The sequence below is a fragment of the Phalacrocorax carbo genome, chromosome 2 (genome assembly GCF_963921805.1).
Source record: "Phalacrocorax carbo chromosome 2, bPhaCar2.1, whole genome shotgun sequence".
Classification (NCBI taxonomy): domain Eukaryota; kingdom Metazoa; phylum Chordata; class Aves; order Suliformes; family Phalacrocoracidae; genus Phalacrocorax; species Phalacrocorax carbo.
The window spans coordinates 57,367,865-57,391,057 of NC_087514.1; the positions used below are offsets into that span (position 1 = coordinate 57,367,865).

Below are 23,193 nucleotides of genomic sequence, written 5' to 3' on the forward strand. Positions count from 1 at the left end.
GTGATTTCGTTTTCCTGGCTAACACAAGTTTATTTGAAAGGCACTGCAGCAAGCTCATAGTTATATGGCCAGATCTATCCTGGCTGCCACAGCAAAGGAAAGAAAAGGCAGATGTGATGACACAGGAATCTCTCTGATCACAGCTTCCTCTACTCTTTACCTCCTACCAGTGAGCACTTGCCAGAAACCATTCGCGTATATATTATGCAAGATTACCTATTTTCTCCCTGTGCTCCTGTGACCACTTCTCTGCTTTTGAAAGTAGAAGAAAACCTCTCTACCTTTTCTCCTACTTTGTTATATGACACAGAATAATAGTATGTAAGATTTAGTGGGGATTTTCCACCATCTGCAATAGATGACAGCCTCTCAATAACCAAAGCTAGAAAATTAAGTTTCCACGTCATCAGGGGAACATGGGAAAAGGGAAAGGAAGGTAGAGCAATTCAGACCTGTGAGTTTGATGCCTACCTAGGGTAAAACAAATCATGTAAATATTGCTTCTTTTCACCATTCAAGCTAGAAACAATCACAAAGCTCTGATTCCTGTAAACAGTATGGACTTTCAGCTATGTCCTGAGAAGAGTTTTGCAAGTTTAACCAGATTCTCACTTGGCTTTCTCTCTCCTGTGTAGATAAATACTCTTATTCATACTGGAAGACAATAACGATGCCTAAGTTTGCAGTAAAAACATCTTCCCGGGCTCAATCCCCGATCTTCTGTTACTCAAGGATGTTTCAGATTAACAAAAATAAGGAGTCAAGGTAACTGGATGTACGGGCAGTAACACAGGACTTGAGCATTTTCAGTTCAGCTACAGAGTGTGTAATTTGGGTATCTTGCATGATCGGATAGCCTGTGTTACCAACTCTGATATGCTCACCCACCATTCACACCTTCTCCTTTGTATTTCTGTGCCAGCCAGACTGGAGACAGCCTCTCATTTTTACAAATACCAAACAAGCCAGAGGGTATGGCTCAACAAAAAGACCTCTGGAGGCTTCTTTCAGAGCAGGGCAAGCACTGCTTTTCAGCCTTTGGCCTGCCAGTTGTGAATTTCTATCAAAAACCAGCCTCCGTTTGAAGCCCCTGGGAAACGCAGGCGTGCGCTCATTCCTGTCTTCCTAAAAGCTTCTGTTGGCCTGGGCCAGGCCAGGCCTGGGGCCTCCTGCATGGCAGGGACCCTCCGGCTACCGGGAGCGAGGCACAGCCCAGCGCCCCGGGCAACCATTCACCCGCACAACCCCTGCCAGCAGACACCACCCACAAGGGCTGCGGGGGAAGGAGCGTCCCCCACCCGAGGCGCGCCCCGTTCGGCCACCTCGGCCCCCCCCGGCCGCCCTGACCGCGCGCGCCGCCGCGGAGCCCCTGCCCGGCACCGCGCATGCGCGCTGAGGAGGCGGAATGCCGAGCCCCTCCCCTGGGCGCCCCCTGAACCCTGCGGCGCTCCGTAGCGGAAGCGCAGGGAAGCGGCGGGGCGCCCACCGGCAAGCCCGCTGCGCTGGTGCCATGGCGGCACAGAAGATTAACGAGGCGCTCGAACATATCGCTAAAGCGGAGAAATAGTGAGTGGAGGCGGGGTGGAGGTGCAGGGAAGTTGGCGAACAGCTGGTGAGCGGGTGCGACGGCTGCCACCTCGGCGCTTGGGCTGTTAGGCCCGCCCGGCTCTCCTGCCCCATGGAGGCGCCTTACCGCCTCCTGCCCTAGCGGGGCCCCGCGGAGCGCCCTGCTTGCTGCCGCGGCCGCCCTCTCTCCCGTCCCCCCCTCCCTCCCGTCCCCACCGCCTCTCAGCCCTGAGGCCGTTGTCCGCCGACTTGACGCAGCAGCTCGGAACCCCTTCCTCACCCCTGGGCCGCGGCGGATCCGGGGCGGGGGGGAGGCTTCTTGGGAGTTGTAGTTCTCCTGGGCGCCCGTGCGGGGAGCGGAGGCCTCGGGGGAACTACAGCTCCCATGGTGCCCTGCGCGCGGTGGTGGGGGCGGCCTGTGAGGACCGGCTGAGGGAGCTGGGGTTTAGCCTGGAGAAGAGGAGGCTGAAGGGAGACTTTATCGTTCTCTGCAACTGCCTGAAAGGAGGCTGTTGATCGCTTCTCCCAAGTAACAAGCAATAGGACTAGAGGAAATGGCCTCAAGCTGCGTCAGGGGAGGTTTAGATTGGGTATGAGGAAAAATTTATTTAGTGAAAGAGTGGTCAGGCCTGGAAGAGGCTGCCCGGAGCGGTGGTGGAGTCCCCATCCCTGGAGGTGTTCAAAAAACGTGTAGACCTGGCACTTCAGGGCAGGGTTTAGGAGGCCTGGGGTGTCGGGTTGATGGTTGGACTTGATGACCTTAGCGGTCTTTTCTAACCTTAACGATTCTGTGAGGTGGTGGCCTGTGTGTCCCAGGTGATGTGACCTCAGGGAAGGGGAGGGAGGTGTGGGGGGAGTGGGAGGACATGGCTGCTTGGTCCCTCTTCTGCCTCTGGGGCCACTCCCTACAGGGGTGGATGCTATGGGGCACCCCTCTTCCCTGAACTGGGAGAATAAAGCAACCCTAAAACTAAAAAGTCATGTTGGTGAGGGTGTATGGCTCAGAGGCCTGGAGACTGGGCAGGTTCCTTATTGGCCATATTGCTTTTATTGCTCTGGCTATAACAGAAGAGTGAAGGGAGTCACTTCTGCTCTTCTGCTGAAGTTAGTGGGAGAAAGACAAACTGGAGAGAGAAAAAGTTACGGGGACTGTGGTGAATAAAATACCTTAACCTTGCTGAGGTGGTGTGTTTGTTTGTTTCCTCCTTATGGGAATTGTGTGATATTTTTTCTTTTTAGGTGGTCTCAAAGACCTGTGCTGACATTTAGCTTAGAGGGCTTAACATCTACATATGATAGTGTTTTAATGTATCTTTTAACACCAACTATAGCTGTTTTGCTTATAAGTCTCAATTTCACAGACTACAGTAGAGATGTAATAGAGCTGACTAATCAAAAGATGCTATAATTTTAGAAAGAGTAGTGATGGGTCATCCTGAAATGATGGATCAAAAGTACAAACTGTGATACAAGAAAGACCACCTCAGAATAAAAAAAAAAAATCTCAACCAGAGTATTTTATTCAAATTACTTGTCCAAAAGTGCCTTTCAGTGGAATTCATTTTAAGCTTATCCTGGAAAGCACTTGAAATAAAAAGTACCTAAATCTCAACTTGTATGCAGATTAAAGTATTGTGTATTTCAGCTCAATGCATTTGAGACTTTGCCTGTGATAAAAATAACACAATATAAAGGCTTGCTTTAGAGTTACATACTGTGGCTTTTGTCCAAGTAAGACAGCAAAACCAATGCAGAGTCTATATACAACTGTTTTTCCAAACTGTGTATTGCGTCTGAAGTGTCTGCCTACAACAAATATGGAAATGGTCTCTAAAGTTACAGTAATTTTTATATTTGTTTTAGAAGTAAGGAAGTCATAATATTGAAGTAAATGTTGCCTGATGACTCACATTGTTTTGCAGTGCATATTTTTCCATATATATATGTCTGTGTGTGCGCGTGGCACCATTTAGTGTCATGCTCGATTGTAGATATTATAAACAGCATATGAGGCTTTGTCTTTGTTTTGGTGAGTAAATTCTTTCACTTGTGTATGCAACGGAGAGTCTTTGGTAATTCTCAGCAGTAAAAAATGATTGTAGAGGAGCGCTAGAAACTTCATGATGTGTAACAAAAATATTGTCAGGTGGTGTGGTATTAGAAGACTTGAGATATGTTGGTGTAGGTGGAAGTCTTTTTCTCCTGTTGACTTCTTACTGTTGAGGAGCTGGATTTGTGAAGACTCTGGGGACAGTAGAAGCATGTTAGGGCGAGGCACGTAACTATGGGAGATCATTGCAGTGCTTTATACAATTCCTAATGGTCCTGGCATTTATTTTTACAGTTGTGATGCCACCATGGTATTGGCATAGAGGTAATTGCTGCTTTTTGGAGGTAGTCTAAAGCTTTAAAGAATCAGAAGTGCTTTGAAGTTAAAACATAAAATCTTTATGAATTGTTAACAGGCCTTCTTATATTTTAGTCTGAAAACTGGATTCTTAAAGTGGAAACCAGATTACGACAGTGCAGCTACCGAATATGGGAAGGCAGGTATGTATGGCTGTAAACATGGCCATATAGTTTACGGTTTCAAAGTATTATTTACGCTTAACCCCTGATATCACCATCCCTGGCGGTATGTAAAAGGCATGTAGACGTGGCGCTTCAGGGTATGGTTTAGGAGACATGGTGGTGTTGGGCTGACGGTGGGACTTGATGATCCTAGAGATCCTTTCCAACCTTAATCATTCTATGATTCTATGTTTTCAGTACATTGATGTGTAAGTAAAACTGTTGTGAAGACAAAGTAAGGTGAAACAACAAAAAGATACTCTTAGTAGCACTGTAAAATAAATTTCAGACTGTACTTGGAAATCTGGAACAGTTGTTGAAACAATTTTTTTTTCCAAGCTTACAACTACTTCTTTGATTGTTACTACAGGTGATAAGAATAAAGAATAAAACTTTCCTTCCTTCACATGTCCGCCCCCAAATCCTATGACTTTACCTACAAAACAACTAATATTCAAGCTGGTTTTAAATCTGACAGAGACTGTCTCAATAAGCTAGAGAGATGCTGCCGGTTTTTTTCAGGCATAGTAAGATCTCTTTCCGCCTCTTTTTTTCCCCCACTGCTAGTGTCGCACTGAATGTAAGATTCCTACTAGGTGATTCCTTTTTGCTCTTGAAAAAATTTCTTCATTTTGATAATAGCAATGTATTGTGCAAATTTTTTTTTTCGGCTTTTTACTCTAGGCATTCATACTCATTTGTTTAAGCCTGAATTAAAAAAGTACAAACTTGGAAGAGCAACTGGCGCTTCTATAAATTGAATTTTTTTTTAAATCCTACTTTAATATCCTATCAGTCTAGTGGAGATACAAATATATTTTTGTGCCCTGAAGCGGTTGTGTTGAGAAAGCTGTTATAGATATGCTTTGTTGATGGTAGATTTCTGCTCCCGCCATACTGATTTTGTATAACCTCTAATGATAAAAACTATATACATATGCATTCCTGCAGCTCTGTTATTAAAGTAGAGAATGAGTAAATTCCAAAATCCAGCTAAACACATTATGCACAATGTCTGGTACAGTGATGGTGTGGAAGTATTTTTGACAATAAATGTTTTTAATGGTAACTAAGTGACTAATAAGGCAAGGAGGACTGCCAGGGGATTTTTGGAAGAGTTTGGTAAACTATAACCATTCATTTAAAGAGTCTGTTTGCAAGTTTAGGTGGCTAAATTCTTGAGCAGAAGTGGTGAAAAAAGGAAAATGGCATGCTGTAAATAAAACTTTGTTTGATTTCTTGCAGCTGTTGCTTTTAAGAATGCCAAGCAGTTTGACCAGGCAAGGGAAGCCTGTTTACGGGAAGCTGAGGCACATGAAAACAATAAAGCGTATCTTTTCATTGGTTGTTATTTTTTCCAAGAAGCTGACTAGTTGCTAGATAGAATGGGGTAATGAGTGTTAGTAAAAGATGTATTTAATGTATTTGCACATTTTGTCAATCTAACAAAATTCTCTTTTAAAAGAGAATGTGTGTTCTGAGTTGGAGAACCGAAGAACTCTTTTGGTTAGAAAAATCTGTGTTGTTTCCAATAACCGTGGAGTGATAAGGTGCTGACCAATGCTGGAGATGTCTAGGGACTGCTTCAGAAATTTTCTTTTCTTAAATACCTACAAATGTATAATAAAAAGTAAATGCAACTCTGACATTATTACATGCTTGTAGTAGTATTTAGTAACCAGGAACATATTTTAAATAAATGTGTGTTTTACAGCTTTACATGCAGTTATACTTTGGTATGTTGCATTTATTCTGTTCTTAGAAGCATTTATTCTTGACACCTTGCCTACAAATGTAGTAGGTTTGATTTGCCTTTTTGGGATTCCTTGCTTTGAAACTAGTACTTGTATAAGATTTTGTGCACTATTAATTTTTCTGCATTATATTTTTGTGGCTTTTGTCCTTGACTTTGACAATGTTACTTCCAGTCTCTTCCATGCTGCCAAGTAAGTACAGAAGCACTGAGTAATTTCACACAAATTTTCTAACATATGGTACAAGCATGAACTATCATTCTGATCTTGCTGTAATAAATGGTATGGTTCAAGTGATTTTGCTGTTTCAAAACTAGTTTAATGGGAGCGGGGACTAGGAAGGTCTGAAAACCTGCGGTGGCCACCTGAAGAAATGATGATTTTTACATTCTTCAGCACCTTTTGGTATAAAATATTTTTCCTTAGATGAACTTTTTGTAATTTTGAAATTCTACACTGTTGAGCTAATAAAGAAATTCTTAATTAGAGAGTTCTTCAAAGCAAGCAGGTAATGACAAATAATCCAAACATTGCCTGTGGGTCAGATCATGAGAATAGACTTTTAGTGGGGTGTGTGGTTAAAGTACTTCATCTGTGGAAGATAATGTTACACATGCACTGTCTCATTAAACAAAGCATTTGAAACATCTTAAAAGCATTAAATTTTAATAGTGAAGTGATAGCTGATGAATGTTAGCTTTTGCTTTGTAACTACAGCTTGCTGAAATACCCCATATCTAACTAAATTGTCAATTTTTTCTCGGCAGAGCTTATGAACAAGCTGGCATGATGCTAAAGGTATTTTCATTTACTAGTTTTTAGTAAAAAGTTCTGTTTTATAGTGAAGAATATTGTACACCGGACAGTTTTACAAATATCTGTAAACAAATTGCATATTAAATGTGGTAATTATTAAAAATATATTATTTTTGTATTAATTTGTTTCTTATACTGTAATATGGTCATATTTATACAATATGAAGAAATATTAATATTTCATATTAAAGTGATATTTTTCTGTTGACTCATAGCCCCCACCTGTACCCTCAGTACATTAGGGAAGCGACGTTTGTAATTGGGGAAAAGAAAATTATTTTCCTTCTGTAGCAGGAAAGGTGCTGGTCTCATGTCAGAGGGTAACAGAAGAGCAGTGCTGCTTCTGCTCTAAACTACTGCAAATTCATGTCTTACATGAAAGTTTGGTACTTAAAAGTGCATTTTATGGAGCTGGTGGTCAACTTTCACTAGCTCTACAAGTTTGTGAATAAAAACTAGAAACTCAATAAATACAGTCTGCTTTGATTTGTTTTATTGTATATAAGCACAATTCCTGACAGCAGTGTCCCTCTGACTGTGGCTTTGCAGGAGATGCAGAGACTCCCTGAAGCAGTTCAGCTGATCGAGAAAGCCAGTATGATGTACCTGGAGAACGGGACACCAGATACAGCAGCTATTGCACTGGAACGGGCTGGAAAGTAAGTATGTGGTATTGGTGGCTAGAACGCATGCAGGGTGTGGGTATGTCTGTGGTTTGTTTTCTTGTTTCTTTGATGCTTTTATGTAAAAAATATTTTAATTTCATTTCAAGAGAAATGATTTATGTGTATTACAGGTTAATAGAAAATGTGAGCCCAGAGAAGGCCGTGCAGCTCTATCAGCAAGCAGCGTCAGTGTTTGAGGTAAGTGGGGTTTTTTTGGGTTGTTTGGTTTAGTTTGGGTGTCCTGTGTTGTCCCCCCCCACCCGCACTTTCCTGTCCCCGTTCCCCCCCAGCACAGAGCTTTCCAGTCGCAGAAAGTATATGGAGATGAATGAATTGGTGTTTAGGGTTAGCTATAAAGTTAAGAAAAAGCCTACGGTTAGGTTGTAAATTATTTTTCCTTCCTTTCACTTCAGTGGCTGGTTAAGGAAGCTGAAGGCTTCTCATGCTGTAGGGAAGGAGATTATAAAAGTTAGGAGTCAGTTTGATTTACCTTTTTCTCAGTCTGGGACTTGACTGAATCTGAATATTGTATGTTGTCAAGTCTTCTGCCTCTTTAGGCAGCCTAGGGGGTTGGGAACTTGCCTGTTGAGTCCTAGAGCCTAAAATAGTTTTAAATCCTTGAAGGCACAGAAGAGTTTGCTTGATGCTCTACCCAACCCATGATCTGCCTTTTTGCTACTGCCTTCAGCATGCTTCTGTCATCAGCTGTCACGTGTTTCCAGATTAGCAAGTTTGCATTGATGTTACTTTGCTCTGTAGATTCATACGGGAGCTAGCTGTGGGACTTGGGTGCCCCAATGCTCTTCGTGATTCCCTTGAGTATGTGAACTGCTGATGTAATAATTAACAGTTGTTCTAAGTTACAGATGATATACTTAAATTAAGGTCTAGTGGTCTTAATTCTATACAAATTAAATACAAATGCACGAGTTCTTTCTTCTCTAGAATGAAGAACGTTTACGGCAAGCATTAGAAATGCTAGGGAAGGCATCAAGACTTCTAGTCAGAGGACGCAGGTATAGCTTTATGCCTTCTTTTTTTTAAACATCACTGAATCTTTAATAGTGATTTTCATTGGGTTTTTTCCATGTTATGGGACTTATATACTGTTACTTAAGTCTTCTCTGAGATGCACATCAAACTAAAATACAGTTTCTGTGGAATATGCCACGTTCATCCAGGAACCACCTGTTTTGTGTTCTGGGATGGAAGAATGTAGGCTGTAAGGCTTTGCTTCCTTTGTGTTTGTTGAATAGCTAGAAAGCACATACACCAGTCTTGATTAATTCTTAAACCACTTTAGCACTAGAAGAAAAAAAAAAAATCCTAATGTGTAGAAAGTACTTGAAAGGCTTTTATAGCTGCGGAATATAAAACGGGAATTGGGAGATTAGCCTGAGAAAAGAAATCTGCAGCAGTCTGATTCTGGACTTCTTAGAGGAGGTTGTATCTTGGACTCTCAATGGGAATTTATTTTAGTTGCTAGCACCAAACTTGACCTGCAGTTCAACATAGACTTGATTCACTGAAACAGCCAGGAGAGGCTGGAGCACCTCTTCTATGAGGACAGGCTGAGAGAGTTGGGGTTGTTCAGCCTGGAGAAGAGAAGGCTGTGGGGAGACCTTATTGTGGCCTTTCAGTACTTAAAGGGGAACTATAGGAAAGATGGGGGCAACCTCTTTAGCAAGGCCTGTTGTGACAGGACAAGGGCTAATGGTTTTAAACTAAAATAGGGTAGATTTAGACTAGATATAGGAAAAAATATTTTACAATGAGTGTGGTGAAACTCTGGCACAGGTTGCCCAGAGAGGTGGTTGATGCCCCATCCCTGGAGACATTCAAGGTCAGGTTGGACGGGGCTCTGAGCACCCTGATCTAGTTGAAGATGTCCCTGCTCACTGCAGGGGGGTTGGACTAGATGATCTCTAAGGGTCCCTTCCAACCGAAACCATGCTATGATTCTATGAAATTGCCTGGGTTTCTAACCGTAATTTTAAGACACTTAATTTCATTGCAGAGCTGTAGTCAGAAAAGGAGATTTACAAAGTAACTTGGAAGTCTTTCTATGAAAGCAAGTCAACATAGCTTCAGAACATCTGAAAGACTTGGTTGCTGTGCTGCTTTACAGCTCATGTGCTATTGCTAATTTCTGTAAGTTTAATGTGATGATTAAAAGGCTATTCAACCTCAAAACCAGTTGCTATGACTTAATATTGATAGTTCATGGATATCAGACTTACTGATGGCTTATAGTGACCTCATGACATACAGAAGTCTGTTAGGGTACATAAGAAGGCATTCACCTTGTACAATGTAATGAAAAATGAGGTTTCTCTGGATTAATACAAGAGATGTTCTTGGCCTGCATGTATACAGAAGCTGACTATCTATTTCTTTATATACTCTGTTAGTAAGATCTACTGCTTATTTTTAGTTGTGTTGCTTTTTATTCTTTGTAATTAGCCTTGGGTTCATCATGCTGTATACCTGTCACTGATATTCCTAACTGTTTTTCGTTTTTTTTAGATTAGATGAGGCTGCGTTGTCTCTTCAAAAGGAAAAAAGTATTTATAAGGAAATTGAAAATTACCCAACATGCTATAAGGTAAATTTTAAGAAACCATTTTTGATAGTGCGTTTCAAGTTTTTCTGGGTAACTAAAGACAGCTGGCATCTGACTGACAATATGTACCTCTTGATTCAGGGATACGTTTCTCACTAAATGCTGAGAATTTGTGGTAGTGCATGTTTACCCAAACTCTAGCTGTGCTTTTTTCAATACTATAATGTTGAAAATAAGATGGTGTTATCTACAGGAGCTGCCAAAACAACAAACACATCGAAAATAAAAGTGTTATAAAAAATAACAAACCACAAAAATTGTTGCTTGGTGCAGCAGTTCGTTACAATGTTATATGAGAAAATCTGTTTCATACCAGCTGAGGATATGGCTTACTACTTTTTCAGTATGTTGTTCTGAATCTCTTGTGTCAGTGTCTTAGAATCATTGCAGGTTGTAATGACCTTTTTCACACCAAAGATTAGCAGTCCAGTATTCTCATTTTACTATTCATTTCTAAAGAATCATCAGGTTGGATTTTTTTGTTTTTGTTTAGAAAACTATTGCTCAAGTCTTAGTTCATCTTCACAGAAATGATTATGTTGCTGCAGAAAGATGTGTGAGGGAAAGCTATAGGTAAGTCTACTTCACGTCCTATAATTTTAAACAAAATGTTCATTAATGTAGGTCTATTCTTACAAATGTGCAATGGAAACACTGTCTGTCAAGAAACTGTAAGTCTGTACTTCCGTTGACTTCCAGTATAGTAATAGCTCTCAGGAATTTTTTTTCACTCTTAACCAATTTAGTTGTAATTACCATGGTGATTCTTCTTAATGAACCTAAAATGAAAAGTCATAAAGAAGCAGTTAAGTGTGACAGGTGAAATGAGATGGAAATTAGAAGTTATTCCGGTTTTTTTTTTTTTTTCCCCCTTGTTGAAAGCTGAGCAGGATACTGTTACGGTTAGGATTCTTGCCTTACTGATCTCCTTTGGGTTGTGTCTTTTTTTCAAATGGAACAGAGATGGATTAGCTATTGTAAACATTTTTAGAAAAGAAAGGAGGTATTTCTGGATGTTGCTAACTAAACTTTAATTTTTTTTAGAATCTTTTTGCCATGTCGTGGAGGCCCTTAAAAAGTTGAAATTCTAACTCGTCATTGCCATATTTTATTGTAGTTTGAGGATGGAAATCTGGAAAGCAGTCGCAAAATGCACAATAGCTGCATGCCAGTATAATCAACTAAACTATCTAGTATGGTGATTAGATTGAGGGGAAAGATTAATCTAAATGTTTTTGTTAAAGAAAAGTTTGCAGCATGTGAATTGCTGCATTCCTGGTTATTTTTATCTAGGAGATCTTGCTGTTGTCGTACACTGGAAGAAGAAAAGGGAGATCTCTACATTTTTTTTTACTTCTTTTTTTTAAGTAGCTGATTGAACTGAAAAATAATTTGAAAGCAGAAAGTAGTTCAGTTGAATACACTGAAATGAAGAAGGCATTCTTAATACATCCAGGATAAAATTATGGTGTCAAAATCTGGATCAGTGTTTAACCCTGGTTCCAGAGGCTTTCCCAGCAACTCTCCTTTTCAGCTTTCATTATGACTTTAGTAACAAAATACTGAAATAACATACTTAAACTGTGTTTTTAGTGAAATGACATGAACACATGTGTAAGTTAAATTGTTACTTTATTTTTAGAAAGAATTTTCAAGATCAGTCTTCAATCATCTTGCTTATATTTTCCAAGTCTTCAGTTTGTATTTTATGTAGAAACTTGTTACGGATTTTTTCTGTATGTAAAGTGGAGGAAGTGTTTATTGATTAGTCAGGAAAAACTGAAAAATTCTGATCTCTTTTTGTCTTGACTATGATAGTGGTCTTCTCAGCATGCAAACTAATATTGCTGGAAGTTGAATTTTATGGATATGATTCATGTGCCTGGAGAAATCAAAGTGGTTATAAACAGCTTTGTGGAATAAGCAGTCAGTCAGATTCACCTATCAGATTCTTAAAAGCTGCTTGCTCTTCTGCTATTAATCATCAGCATTTAAAGGTAAAATAGCTGAGTGTCAAGTAGATTGCTGAAGTGCCCTAAATGGAACTCTTACTTCCTTTAGTATACCAGGATTTAATGGAAGTGAAGACTGTGCAGCACTAGAGCAACTCTTAGAAGGGTATGACCAGCAAGATCAGGATCAAGTTTCTGAAGTCTGTAATTTGCCACTCTTCAAATACATGGACAATGATGTAAGTGGGCAGTTCCTATGTTGGGTGCTTTTTGTTTGGGGTTTGGTTTTTGTTTTTGTTTTGTTTTAAATAATCCTTCCACTTGTTCGGGTTGAGGGAGAGATTTTTCTAGTATAGGAGAATAAGAAGAGCAGAGTCAATGTATTTGTTGTGACTTGCTCTGTCATCCTACCCTGTGCTTGTGAACTTTGTGTTCTTTTGCTTTGCTGCCTGCCAATGTAAACTCCCATATCATTTCTTTCAGGTGGTGGGAGGGCTTAGGGGAAAGAGCTGTTCGTTATGGATTTGCTGAGCTTGTTTGACGGGTTGACCAAAATTCAGTTCCCTTCTTGGTTCCTTAGGGGCCAGGATAGTTTGCTGCTTATGCTCTTTCTCAGAAATACCACATAGCTGATACGCATGCGTAAACGTTACAGAACATGATGCCTACAGGATGACATTGCTGAATGTTTTTTTCAGCACGTATTCCTTAGCAAGCTACTAACTAGTGAAACATATACATGTATTTTATTTTAAGTAGTCGTGTTCCTCTCCTTTTTTTTTTAATTGTACTTTATTACTATGTTGAATAGTAGAAGTTAAGGTACTAGTTTTACTGAAAAACACTTGTAAGGCTTTTAACATGAACTATTACTAGATAATGTATGCAGAACTGCATACTGAAAAATTATTTTTTTTACATAAAGTTTGAACCACAGAAGCTATAGGATATGGCCAAATTATTCTACAATAAGTAGTGTCAACACAAATCTCACATTCTCGGAGTGTTTGAGAAAATGAACCAATATCAGGCTTATTCTAAGCTGGAAAAATGAAAGCAGCATCAATCTGTTTTCTGTACTGAATGTTACCTGCTTGTTTATTGTGAGCGTCAGTCAATTCTGTGCAGCAGAATTCAACAAGATTTTACTTCTGTGGTAGTGCAGAAATTAAACTTACCTTGTTATTGTCAGTATGCCAAGCTTGGTCTTACCTTGGTGGTCCCAGGAGGTGGAATCAAGAAGAAGTCGCCAAACGCTGCACAAGACAAAGCAAGAGGACCAGCTGCAGCGGGCTCTCATGCTGATGAGGAAGAGGATGAATATTCTGGTGGACTATGCTAGCTACAGACATAGGTTGTCTTAAATATCTGACTTGTTTGTGATGTTGAGCATATCCAAAGGTACGAGATTTACCAGAGCTTCATTGCAATTGTGATATGGGAATGCTACTGTAAACTTGGCAGCTTCTGAGTACAGTATGGGAAAAAAAGCATGATTGTACCTATCATCTTGAAACATCTTTGGCCTTCATTTCAACCTGGTAAGAGCTTCCTCAGGGCCCTGCCTTCAGTTGATAGGAAAAATTAGAGAGAAATTTTCACTAAAAGCACTGGAGTTTAAAAGAAACCAAAATCCCAGAAGCACTGGAGTAGGGAGAATGGTACAAAACTTTAAATGGTGGATTTCAACAGCTGACACATTTTGGTCCCAGTAATGTGTTCGTGATTGTTTCCTGAGATAAACATATGGTCATTCATCTGGCTATTTATTTCCTCTTTAACACCATTTAAGGCAGACTGTGCAGGGCAGGATTTTTCACTAGTATAAGCACTAGGGGGAGCATTCAGTTTATTTTCAACATGTTTTTATTCCACTGCAGAATATTATTTCAACACCTTATTCTTTGCAAGCAGTATCCATGTGGGTGTGGAAAATGAGATGACTAATTTGAAGCTATCTTGCAAGCTTAAAAGTACATACACGTCTGTCATCTTAAGAACTTTATTGACCTAAAGTCTTTGGAAATAAATGTGTGCATAGTGTTTGTAATGTACACCTTGGGAATGCAAGGAGTGGACAATCTTTCTTAGTGGTGTTTGAAGCATGCTATAACCAAAAAAGAAACTGAAGGTAGCAGATAATGTGCATTGAATATAAAGCTCTGAAGGCAGTGTTTAACAAAAACTTAGGTGGAATGTTTCAATTATATTTTTGAGTTGATGAGTGTTCTAGGTGTTTATTTACTAATCGATACACTAGTCTATGAAGACATTTCATTCTTTCATATTTTCAAAGCAGAGAACAGCTATCTCTTACAAATGGCATTTTTCAAACTAGCGCAGAATCCAAAGTAACCAAAATTTAATGCATCCGTCACAAGTTTTGCAAGCTTCTTACTGTCTCAAATTTGTTTGACCATGTTCTGCATAGAAGTTGTCAACACTGGAAGTTGTACCTGTTGTCTTTCTTCAGAAGAACCTAATCAAGATCTGCACTAGGGTGAGATCACTTGGAATCCAGCATGGATTTGTGTGTGATAAGTGATGCCCAAAGTTCAATAAAAAATAGACCAAAAGCACAGTGTTAAGTGTTGGTATGGCTTCTGCCATATTGAGGAATTGTATGTCTTAAAAATTATCAAGCCTATGTCTGTCGTATATGTGATGTCTGACACAAGTGTGTCAGACATAACTGGGATGAAGGTAAACTTTTAGAGGATTAATGTTCACTTTCCTTGGGGTGGATAGTACTCAATAGCATTGTGATGGGTACACAAGCTACAGCATGATTTGCAGGCGGGGTGCTGTAGAAGTCACATTATTCAATTTAATGGGTGTTCAAAAAGCAGTTTTATCTCTTTGGATTATGTAATAATCAGCTTGTAGTCTCAAATGGCTTTAAAATCCACCTCTAGTTCTTTACTGACAGATGCATTTCCCTTTGTTATTAATGATGTATATAGAAGCTTTTGCTCTTCTATAAAATAGTCTAAATGAAACTTCGGGAACTGAGTTGCCTTTCTCTGATTTACAAGTATATGTGAAAGATGGTTTTGAAGACTTTTCTGTAACTCTTCCTTTTTCACCATTGGAGCAACTTACTCCAGTTTACTCACCTTCTGCCTTCTGGATTTGTTCATGAAGGTGACCATGCACTTTTTACGGGGAGTCTTTTATCACAAGTAGAAAAAACCCACGTGTAGGAGCACTGGGAACACTAAGGAAATTTATTCTAGCTTTTCTTTCTGCTTCCAATTCTGAAATCAGTTTTGTTGAATGGTCCCAAAGAGTCTATTCAATCTGTTGATTGAAATAGATTGTCCAGACAATCTGTTGTCTCTACAATATACAGTTGTATATATCTGAGAAGATGACATGTGTAAGAGGAAAAGTTGGGAGCCTTGTGTGCTTCTGTGAAAGAACTTGCAGGCTTTATTTAAACTGTGCTTGTAACACTAACGGGCCCTTAAAGAAAAAATACAATTTATGCATTAGGTTCTTAAGGCATTCTTTTCATATTGTTAAAAAATAAAATAGATGTGCAAGACTGTCTCCCCGCTCCCCCCAGCTTTTTTCTCATTTCCCTGTGCCATGTATGGAAAATCTGGGACAAAACTGACTTGTACTAAACATATTTAGCTGCCATTTAATTGAAGGGGGCTTCTCTGAATCTTAGGAATAGAATCTTAATCTTTGATTGCAATGTTGCTGCCAAGACCAAATCTGCAGAAATGGAAGTGTCTCAAAATAAGATGGTCTATTTTATATAACTTATTCTCCTATTTTAGGCAATTAGTGTGATAGGAATGTTAACTGCCTTTTAGTAAATGTTTAGCTATAGAAGAAGCTGTCTGTATATTACGTGTTAGTGTTTGTTTCTATCTTTCAAAGCAATTTGCACACTTATGTAAATATCATTTAAGTGATTTAAAGTGGAAAAGACACCATTTACAGCAAGAAAGTTTCTAAAACCAGTGTTGATTGTAAGAAAAACAAATCACGCATGAAGGCTGAGCGATGGCCGATGCACCGTATATGTAAAATCAGAAGATTTCTAAATTATCTGTAACTTAAGACTCAGTATGCCCAAGTACAGCGTGAAACCTGTGTTTTTTGTTCTTCTTCCAAGTTTGTGGTGTATTAGAGTACAAAATGTGTTTGTAACAGCTCTACAGATGCTGCTTCTTGAGAAGAGGCTATGTGTTTCACCAAAATAAAAAATAAAACTTGAAACTAATGCGTTTGTCCTACCTTGCCCTGTTGTTGATCAGGTCCTGCCGAGCCACCACCATTTGAAAATGAATATTTTTTAATCTCAAGCAGAGTTTGTGTGTGACTGTCTGCAGATCTCGTCACCAAGCATTGGAGGTATATTATGTGGTCAAGGACTAGGTCTTGGGAACCTACTGGCTCAGGCTTGAGTGTGGAAAGTCAGTGGTGTCCAATCTTTGTGGCTTATTCGCAAGACATTTTCTTACAGCCCATTTCGCTTATCCTGTGATTTTTGTTTTTTTAACTGACCTTTTGGTACCTTTCTGCTGGCTTTCATTATTTGAGATGGTGACACATCTTAGGTGATTCTGTCCAGTCAGAATGAAAGGTATGCATGTGTTTTGCCTCTCTGCTGATTGTAACATCTTGGTGGTTCATTGTTATCACTTCTCTTCCCAAAGGCTTGTATTCAGAAAACAAAATTGTTACACTGGGCGATTGCCAGATCTGAATTTGTTGTCTTCAACAACACAAAATAGAGAGAAATAATTGATTCTCCAGTCCTCAGTCTTCCTTAATCTTGGCTAACTATGCAAGGCATCATTATGATTTAAAGAAAGACTACATTTCTAATGATGAGGAAGAACATAGAGATTCTTAGATCTGCCATAGAGATTAAGCACTTGTTTCCACAGTGGGACTGGTTAAATGTGTAGCAAACTCGTGTGTAGCAAACTCGTGTGTAGCAAACTCGTGTGTAGCAAACTCGTGTGTAGCAAACTCGTGTGTAGCAAACTCGTGTGTAGCAAACTCGTGTGTAGCAAACTCGTGTGTAGCAAACTCTTGAAGTCTTCTGCAAGAATACACAAATATGCTCCAAGATTTATCTGAATATGCTGAAGTCCAGAAAGGACTGAGAATGCCAGTGGGAGCAGCAGAGATGTGAGAGGTTCTTGCAACAAGCTGTGCTTTGAGTATTGATACTGACTCTGACAGATGCATTGTGTGTGCCTCTGGGCTCTGCTGGAGGCTAAAAGAGGTGTCCACACCAAATGACTGATGGTCAGTTGAATGTGGAGGATGCCCTAGTCATTAGAACTTCAACAATCATTTCTAGGAAGGATAGTTTTAGAAATGGAGTTTGCTGTCCAGCAAGAACATGTAAAAGTGACTTAATCGCTATTTAGATAATTTTTGCTGATTTAAAACCCAAACTTGGGGGTGGGGTGAAGAGGAAAGTTAGTTTGGTTTTAGAATGATTTGATCTTTACCTATGTCATTTTACTTACATGCTGAAGTGTCACTGATGTATATTTAAGCAGCTCTATAGATTAGCATAGTTTTTTCTCCCAAAGTTTTTTTGGAATTCTATTACAGTTTGGGGGTGTGTGTGTGTGTGTCTTTTAAAGCCAGGGGTATTATTTGTATTTGTTTCTTGTATTTGTATGAATGAAAACGGATTCTGTTAAAAGTACATAAGTGGTTTTCTGTATGTGCTGAATTAATGCAGAAGTAGTGAAGAGGGTGGGGGCATTTGAAGTATAAATGTAAATTTTAACTGCTGTGTGTGTTAATTAATCATCTTTATCACTTGGGACAGATTTTCAAAGCAGTTTTTGTCCACGAGAATGCAAGCTTGTCATTATTCAGTTGGATCCAATGGGGAGTTTGAAAAACAATTAAATTTCAACATTTCAAAAGCCATAGATCTTTACACCATTAAAGGATGTGAACTCTATAACTCTTTGGAGACTTCATCATTGCAGAAAAATCACATTTTCTACTATTTTAAAGTCAAACTTGCTGGAATACTTGAAGGCTGAAGAATCTGGCACTGAAGTTCTTCACTGTGACAGGAATCATCCCTCGGATGCTACAAATAAGGAGCTGTAAAAATGTTAAGAACTAAGCTGCTCTTGGAAAAAATAAAATAATTAGTGCTAGGCTTATAAAAAGTACTGAAGATTTTTGGATGTAGGAAATAAAAAAAAAGAAGCTCCCCCCTCCCCCCAACCACGACAACAAGTAGTGGTAATAAAATTGGAGCAAGTAGAGGTAACTTTCCAGAGCAGGAGGGAACCACCTGGGCTCTGTCATTGGGAACAGGAATATTAATCTCTAAGCTAATGGTCTGTAGGGGCCAGCATTCCCAGGAGTTAGGCTCATCTCTTCCTGTGCCTTAGTACCTGTTGGAGATGATGTGTACGAGCGCTTTGTCTGACCGCGTTCCAAAAGGCTGCCAGGTCTTTGCTTCAGAGCCGCTGCTGTTGTCCTTCAGCCGTGACTTGCGGTGCGTACGCGGCGCAGCAGTGTAGCTGCCAGCCTGGAACGGGAGCGGGAGGCAGCTGCAAGGCTGCACGTACATTTAAGGAACATATGGCTGTTGTGGGCTCGTCTGCTGAGTCTAATGGGGATGGTGGTAACAAGCGTGGCTGGGGCCCGAGGTGCGCGCTGCTGGGACGTTAACTGGTGTGCAACCAGTTTAGATAACTCAACAGAAACGTTTCAGTGCTCGAGTGAGAGAAGTAGGCCGTATCATGTGTTAAGTGAAGATGGGTTGTCATTAGTTGCTTTGCATGTTTCGGATGTCTCTTTATGTGCTTGTATTTTGCTTTATTTCTAAACTTGGCATAAGCTCGAATGGGTTGGTGCTTTGTTAGCACTAGATGGTGCCGTAGAGCAAGAAAAGGGCTTTTCCTCCGCTGGTGGGAAGCCTCTGCTCCTCGTCTAGGACAGCTTTTACATTTAAGTATGCTCAGCTGGAGTATTGATTTGGTTAGAAACAATTGCACAGGGAGCTGCTCTTGCTGCTGCTTCTCATGACTTGAAACATCTGCTTGAAGCCGGTGAAGAAAGCAGTCCTGCGGGGCCAACCCCTCACCTTCCCCTCCAGCGCTGGCCGCCGCTGCAGGCTGGCTGCCGTGCGAGTCCTCTGCCACAGAATGGCCGCCCCGTGAGGCGGCTGTGCCCGCTGCTGGGCCAGGCGGGGCCTGTGCCGCATACAGCCTTGCTCCAGTGTCACCTGCTCTTATGGTTTGCCTCATAGTCGAGCTGAGTCCGGGCTGACACGCTTCCCGGCCTGACGGATGCTGTGAATTGGGAGGGCTGGCTGGAGAGCTTCCCTGAGCGGGGCTGGCGCCAGCGGCCTGGCAGAGCTGGCTGCCAGTTAACGCTCCTGCTCCCTGCCATCTTGGAGAGTTGGTGGCTAGGGGCTGCCTTGGCTGCCAGCAGCCGGAGGCACTCGTGCCAGCTCTGCTGCTAATGGACCCTGGGGCAGTCCCTTGTGCTACAGGCAGGAGGCAAGGGGGCTGCTGCACGAGCATGGCTCTGGTCATAAGGAAGGAGACTTAACCCACGCTGTGTTTTTCAGGATACCTGAGAGTAAACAGAGATCAAATCCTCCCTGCCCTTTGTGCTGATACTCATCTCCTTCTCACCTGGCCCCCCCAACTTAGACAAATGCATTTATTTTTTGCTGGAGTGTTTTATCACATGATAAATGGGCCCCTCAAGAGGTTCAGATCCCAGCTGTTGTGGTTATGACAAATTTGCCTCTCCACTTCTCTGAATATTGGCCTAGGCAATCAGGTGAAGTGCAAGGTTACAGAGAGTGGGTAGGTAAAGAGTACATAAAATAGTAGCCAGTGTGCAGTATAACTTGTTAATAGAGGTTTTCAACTCTAAGGCTGGCTGATTCTGCTACAATTGCAACTCTCCTTACAGCCACAAAACTTTAGGAAAGCCCTCATGGGCAAAATGCGGTGTTGAGGACAGAAATCAACAAGTTGGTGGGGGGAAAGTTAACTGAAAATGGACGAAGTGATGAAGTGGGTCATCATGCAATGGTATGTTGGCTGATGGAAGAGAGGGCTCCTGCTGGAATTTGTGAAAAGGAATATGCTTTAAAAAAATGCCACTTTCCAATTCATCCACAAAGGCAGGGAGGGAGGGGTGAGGACTGGCACGGCTGCTCTGTTCATGCTCTGGGGAGGCTCTGCTGCCGTGTGCAATGTGAGGCAGTATGAACAGACACATTCTGGGATTTGTGTCCTCTGCCTGTCACTAACTGACGGCAATTCAGGAATTAAAGGTAAATAACAGCAGACAGGGACTTTTATTTTTTTGTGTGTGTGTAGCCAACAGCTTTCTAGCCAATGCTTTCTCTGCTGCACTGCTCAACAACTGTCGCAGAATAATTGTGTTAGTAATAATATAGCAGAGAATTCATGAAGTGTAAAGACCTATGGTACCCCATGTGTCTCATTGGTGCCAAGTGTTTTATTTAACTGACCACCATCCAGTCATTTTCTGGCTCCCGTCTTGTGTAAATGTATGATTTTCCAAGCTGAATAGCTGGAGAAAGAATGAGGATCCTCTCAGCTGCACTGGAGCCTGGAGCACAGGCTGGTGTGTAAGGAGTAAGTGGTTAAAGCTGGGTGAACTTGGAGGGTAAGGCAGCTGTGTAGCAATACCAACTGAGCAAAATATTTTAAAGCTGTGACAACAGAGATGCAGAAACAGTGGTATATTTAAAACCTCTCCTATAAATAAGATATTATTCTGGTACTTCAGAGGTCTTAACGTTTATTCTCCCAAACTTACCAGATACTGCAACTCGTGGGAATTCCTGAGAACTAATTTTCTTTGAAACTCTAGCGGAGAGTTATTTCTCCCCACTTTGAAATACTTCACACTATTCCTAATGCAAGACATGAGTTTGGTGACAAGCCCCGCTGCTGAGGAATATTGGAAAGGAAAAGAAACCACCCTTCTCTTTCCCTTTTCAGAGGGGGATGTATGTAGAAGGCTTATGTGCCTTTTTTTTTTTTTTTTTTTTTTTTTTTGCCTTAGATCTTAATATTCTTTAATATAAGGATTAAGGTTTTTTTTCCCTTTCTTCATGTATGTTAGTATGCAGTCTGAAATTCAGATAGCTGTTCTTCTGTATGTGTCATTCTGTAGCCATTAAGGAGCAAAGCTTCTTGTGGCTGAGATGGGGGCAGGAGGGAAATCAAGAGAGAAAGCATGCATGTGCCTGCACACGCTAGTCACTTGTTTATCTTTGGGTGTGTTAACAGAGAGTTACTTGTCATCTTGTGATGGATAGGCTGTCAAATGGCTTCACATATATATGATTTTGCTGTATTTTTTGCCTGGAGATGTTACAATGATGTTGGAACAGGTGTGAATGCCTCATGGTTGGTTTGGTGCAGCTAAACTAAATCTGGTATTAATAACATGCAGCCAAGGTAGTAAGTGCAAGTAGCAGCCTGAATGCACACACATGCTATATACTTACCTCCACTTGCATTTATGGCATGGCAATTTTTTATTTAGAAGGTCATGGATATCTGAAAGAGGAAACGGGTATTTCAGTAGTGTTTCTTCACAAGACTGAAGTGCAAGAATGGGATAACTTGAAGTTTACCATAATTTGGGGTATGCATTAATTGCTTCAACTTTTTCAGATATTTCTGTTTCAAGGATAAATTTGTGTGTATCTGTTCTGCATGAGACAGATATGGAGAAACAGTCCACATCTGTGATCACTCCACTGGACTTTGAGATAGTTTGTTAAAAGTGTAGGAGGAAAATTCAGAGTAATATTTTTTCAGGGTATTTCAGGAATAGTTTAAAAAAAGTCAAAAGAAAAGCCTATGCCTGTTGAGTTTTCCTTATAGCAGGTTGCACTGTGGATAATTCTGCTGATTACTGTATGTAGTCTTGTATTGCTATAACAAAAAAAATATTGGCCAATTTTAAATATAGATACTGCAGTTACTAGGACTCTGATCTTTATGGACCAGAAGATGGGAAATGTTAATTAATAGATTTAATATGTCCAAAGCATAGAAAGAGACAAGGAGGCAGTCTGTAACTTGGAAAGGAGTGGACTTCGAAAGCAGAAACCAAGGAGAGTTCCAGCCCAGTGCTAAAAGTACTCATGCCCTCTTTGATTTCCTGAAAAAGGGTGAAGGAACAACTGGAAACACAATGTGTTTTTTGAAAAATGACAGAGAACCGTAACATGAACCACACCTCTGATGGCTTGTGTAAATCACACAAGTTGCTTTTTTTGTCAGAGATTTAAAGGCATTTTGAGCATCATTGACAATTCTGCTGCAGTGCAGTAGGGGAAAAGACTTTTTTATGCTGTCCCTTCAGTTAAAGTCAAATTTATACTACTGTGATCCAATCTATTTCTTCAGTGGAGTTTCCAGATGTACAGCAAATTATTAGGGAGTGTAATAAAGGGGATCCCTTTTGCTGTCTGCTGCATTGTTTCCTTTCTCCTTTATTTAGGTGTGTGTATTTTGTCTTTGCTGCGGCAGCTGGAGTATTCCTTGAAGGCTTTACTGTATAGTGGTTTCCACTTTTTCTTTTTTCAGTTTATTCTCAAGGGAAACCAAACCTTTGCTCTGGTGGGATATTCCAGTAAGTCTTCACCCTTTTGACCATTTTTCACTTGATTCTCAGCATCTTATTAAAATAATTGCTTTTTAGTTGACAGAGTGCCAAGCTTGATTTGTGCCTGTTGGAGAGAAACAAGTAATAAAATTAATGTACTATCATGGAACTGGAGCCGGAGCTGACTGAAGGCTCCTGGTCTCTGTCAGCTATCCGGGGTGTGCTGTGTTCTGGTGGCAGAAAGGCTGGTATTTTGTCACTGGTTTGGGTTTTTATCTTTGACCAAATACAAAGAATGGGTGAATGTGACACATAATCATTAGGTTTAGGCCATGTCCACACTGGGAGTTGTGGTAGATTAAATGAAGGTTTGAATTTAAAATATACAAACTATTCTGCAGTAACTTTCCACTCTGAATCAGACTTTTTAAGGGCTGTCATACATCACCAAACTCTTTTTCTTTGAGTGAGGAATTTACACTCCTTTAACTGTGGTGTGGCTCACTAATATTGCACGTGCCATATGATACAGAGGTATAGCATTTTGAGATAGTTGGCTTAAATGTGAGTTAATTGCTTAAAATATGAATGCTATGTTTCTTGTCAGTCTTCTAAGTTCTTTCAGT

The 23,193-nt window shown here is 40.5% G+C and overlaps 1 protein-coding gene across 2 annotated transcripts; it reads left to right on the forward strand.

Moving 5' to 3' along the window:
* The first annotated feature begins 1,411 nt into the window (after positions 1 to 1,411).
* On the forward strand, positions 1,412 to 16,184 carry NAPG (NSF attachment protein gamma). Of its 2 annotated transcripts, XR_010371506.1 has the most exons (13): positions 1,412 to 1,566; positions 4,049 to 4,116; positions 5,383 to 5,467; positions 6,066 to 6,083; positions 6,659 to 6,689; positions 7,257 to 7,366; positions 7,504 to 7,570; positions 8,318 to 8,388; positions 9,899 to 9,977; positions 10,489 to 10,568; positions 12,057 to 12,186; positions 13,140 to 13,920; positions 14,379 to 16,184. XR_010371506.1 is itself a non-coding variant. In XM_064443016.1 (12 exons), the coding sequence occupies exons 1-12, from the start codon at positions 1,511 to 1,513 to the stop codon at positions 13,287 to 13,289; spliced, it is 945 nt and encodes a 314-aa protein (XP_064299086.1). In that variant the 5' UTR covers positions 1,412 to 1,510; the 3' UTR covers positions 13,290 to 16,184. The 2 variants fall into 2 exon arrangements, 1 of the variants encoding a protein (XP_064299086.1); XM_064443016.1 differs by having other exon boundaries at positions 13,140 to 16,184.
* The last annotated feature ends 7,009 nt before the right edge of the window (positions 16,185 to 23,193 follow it).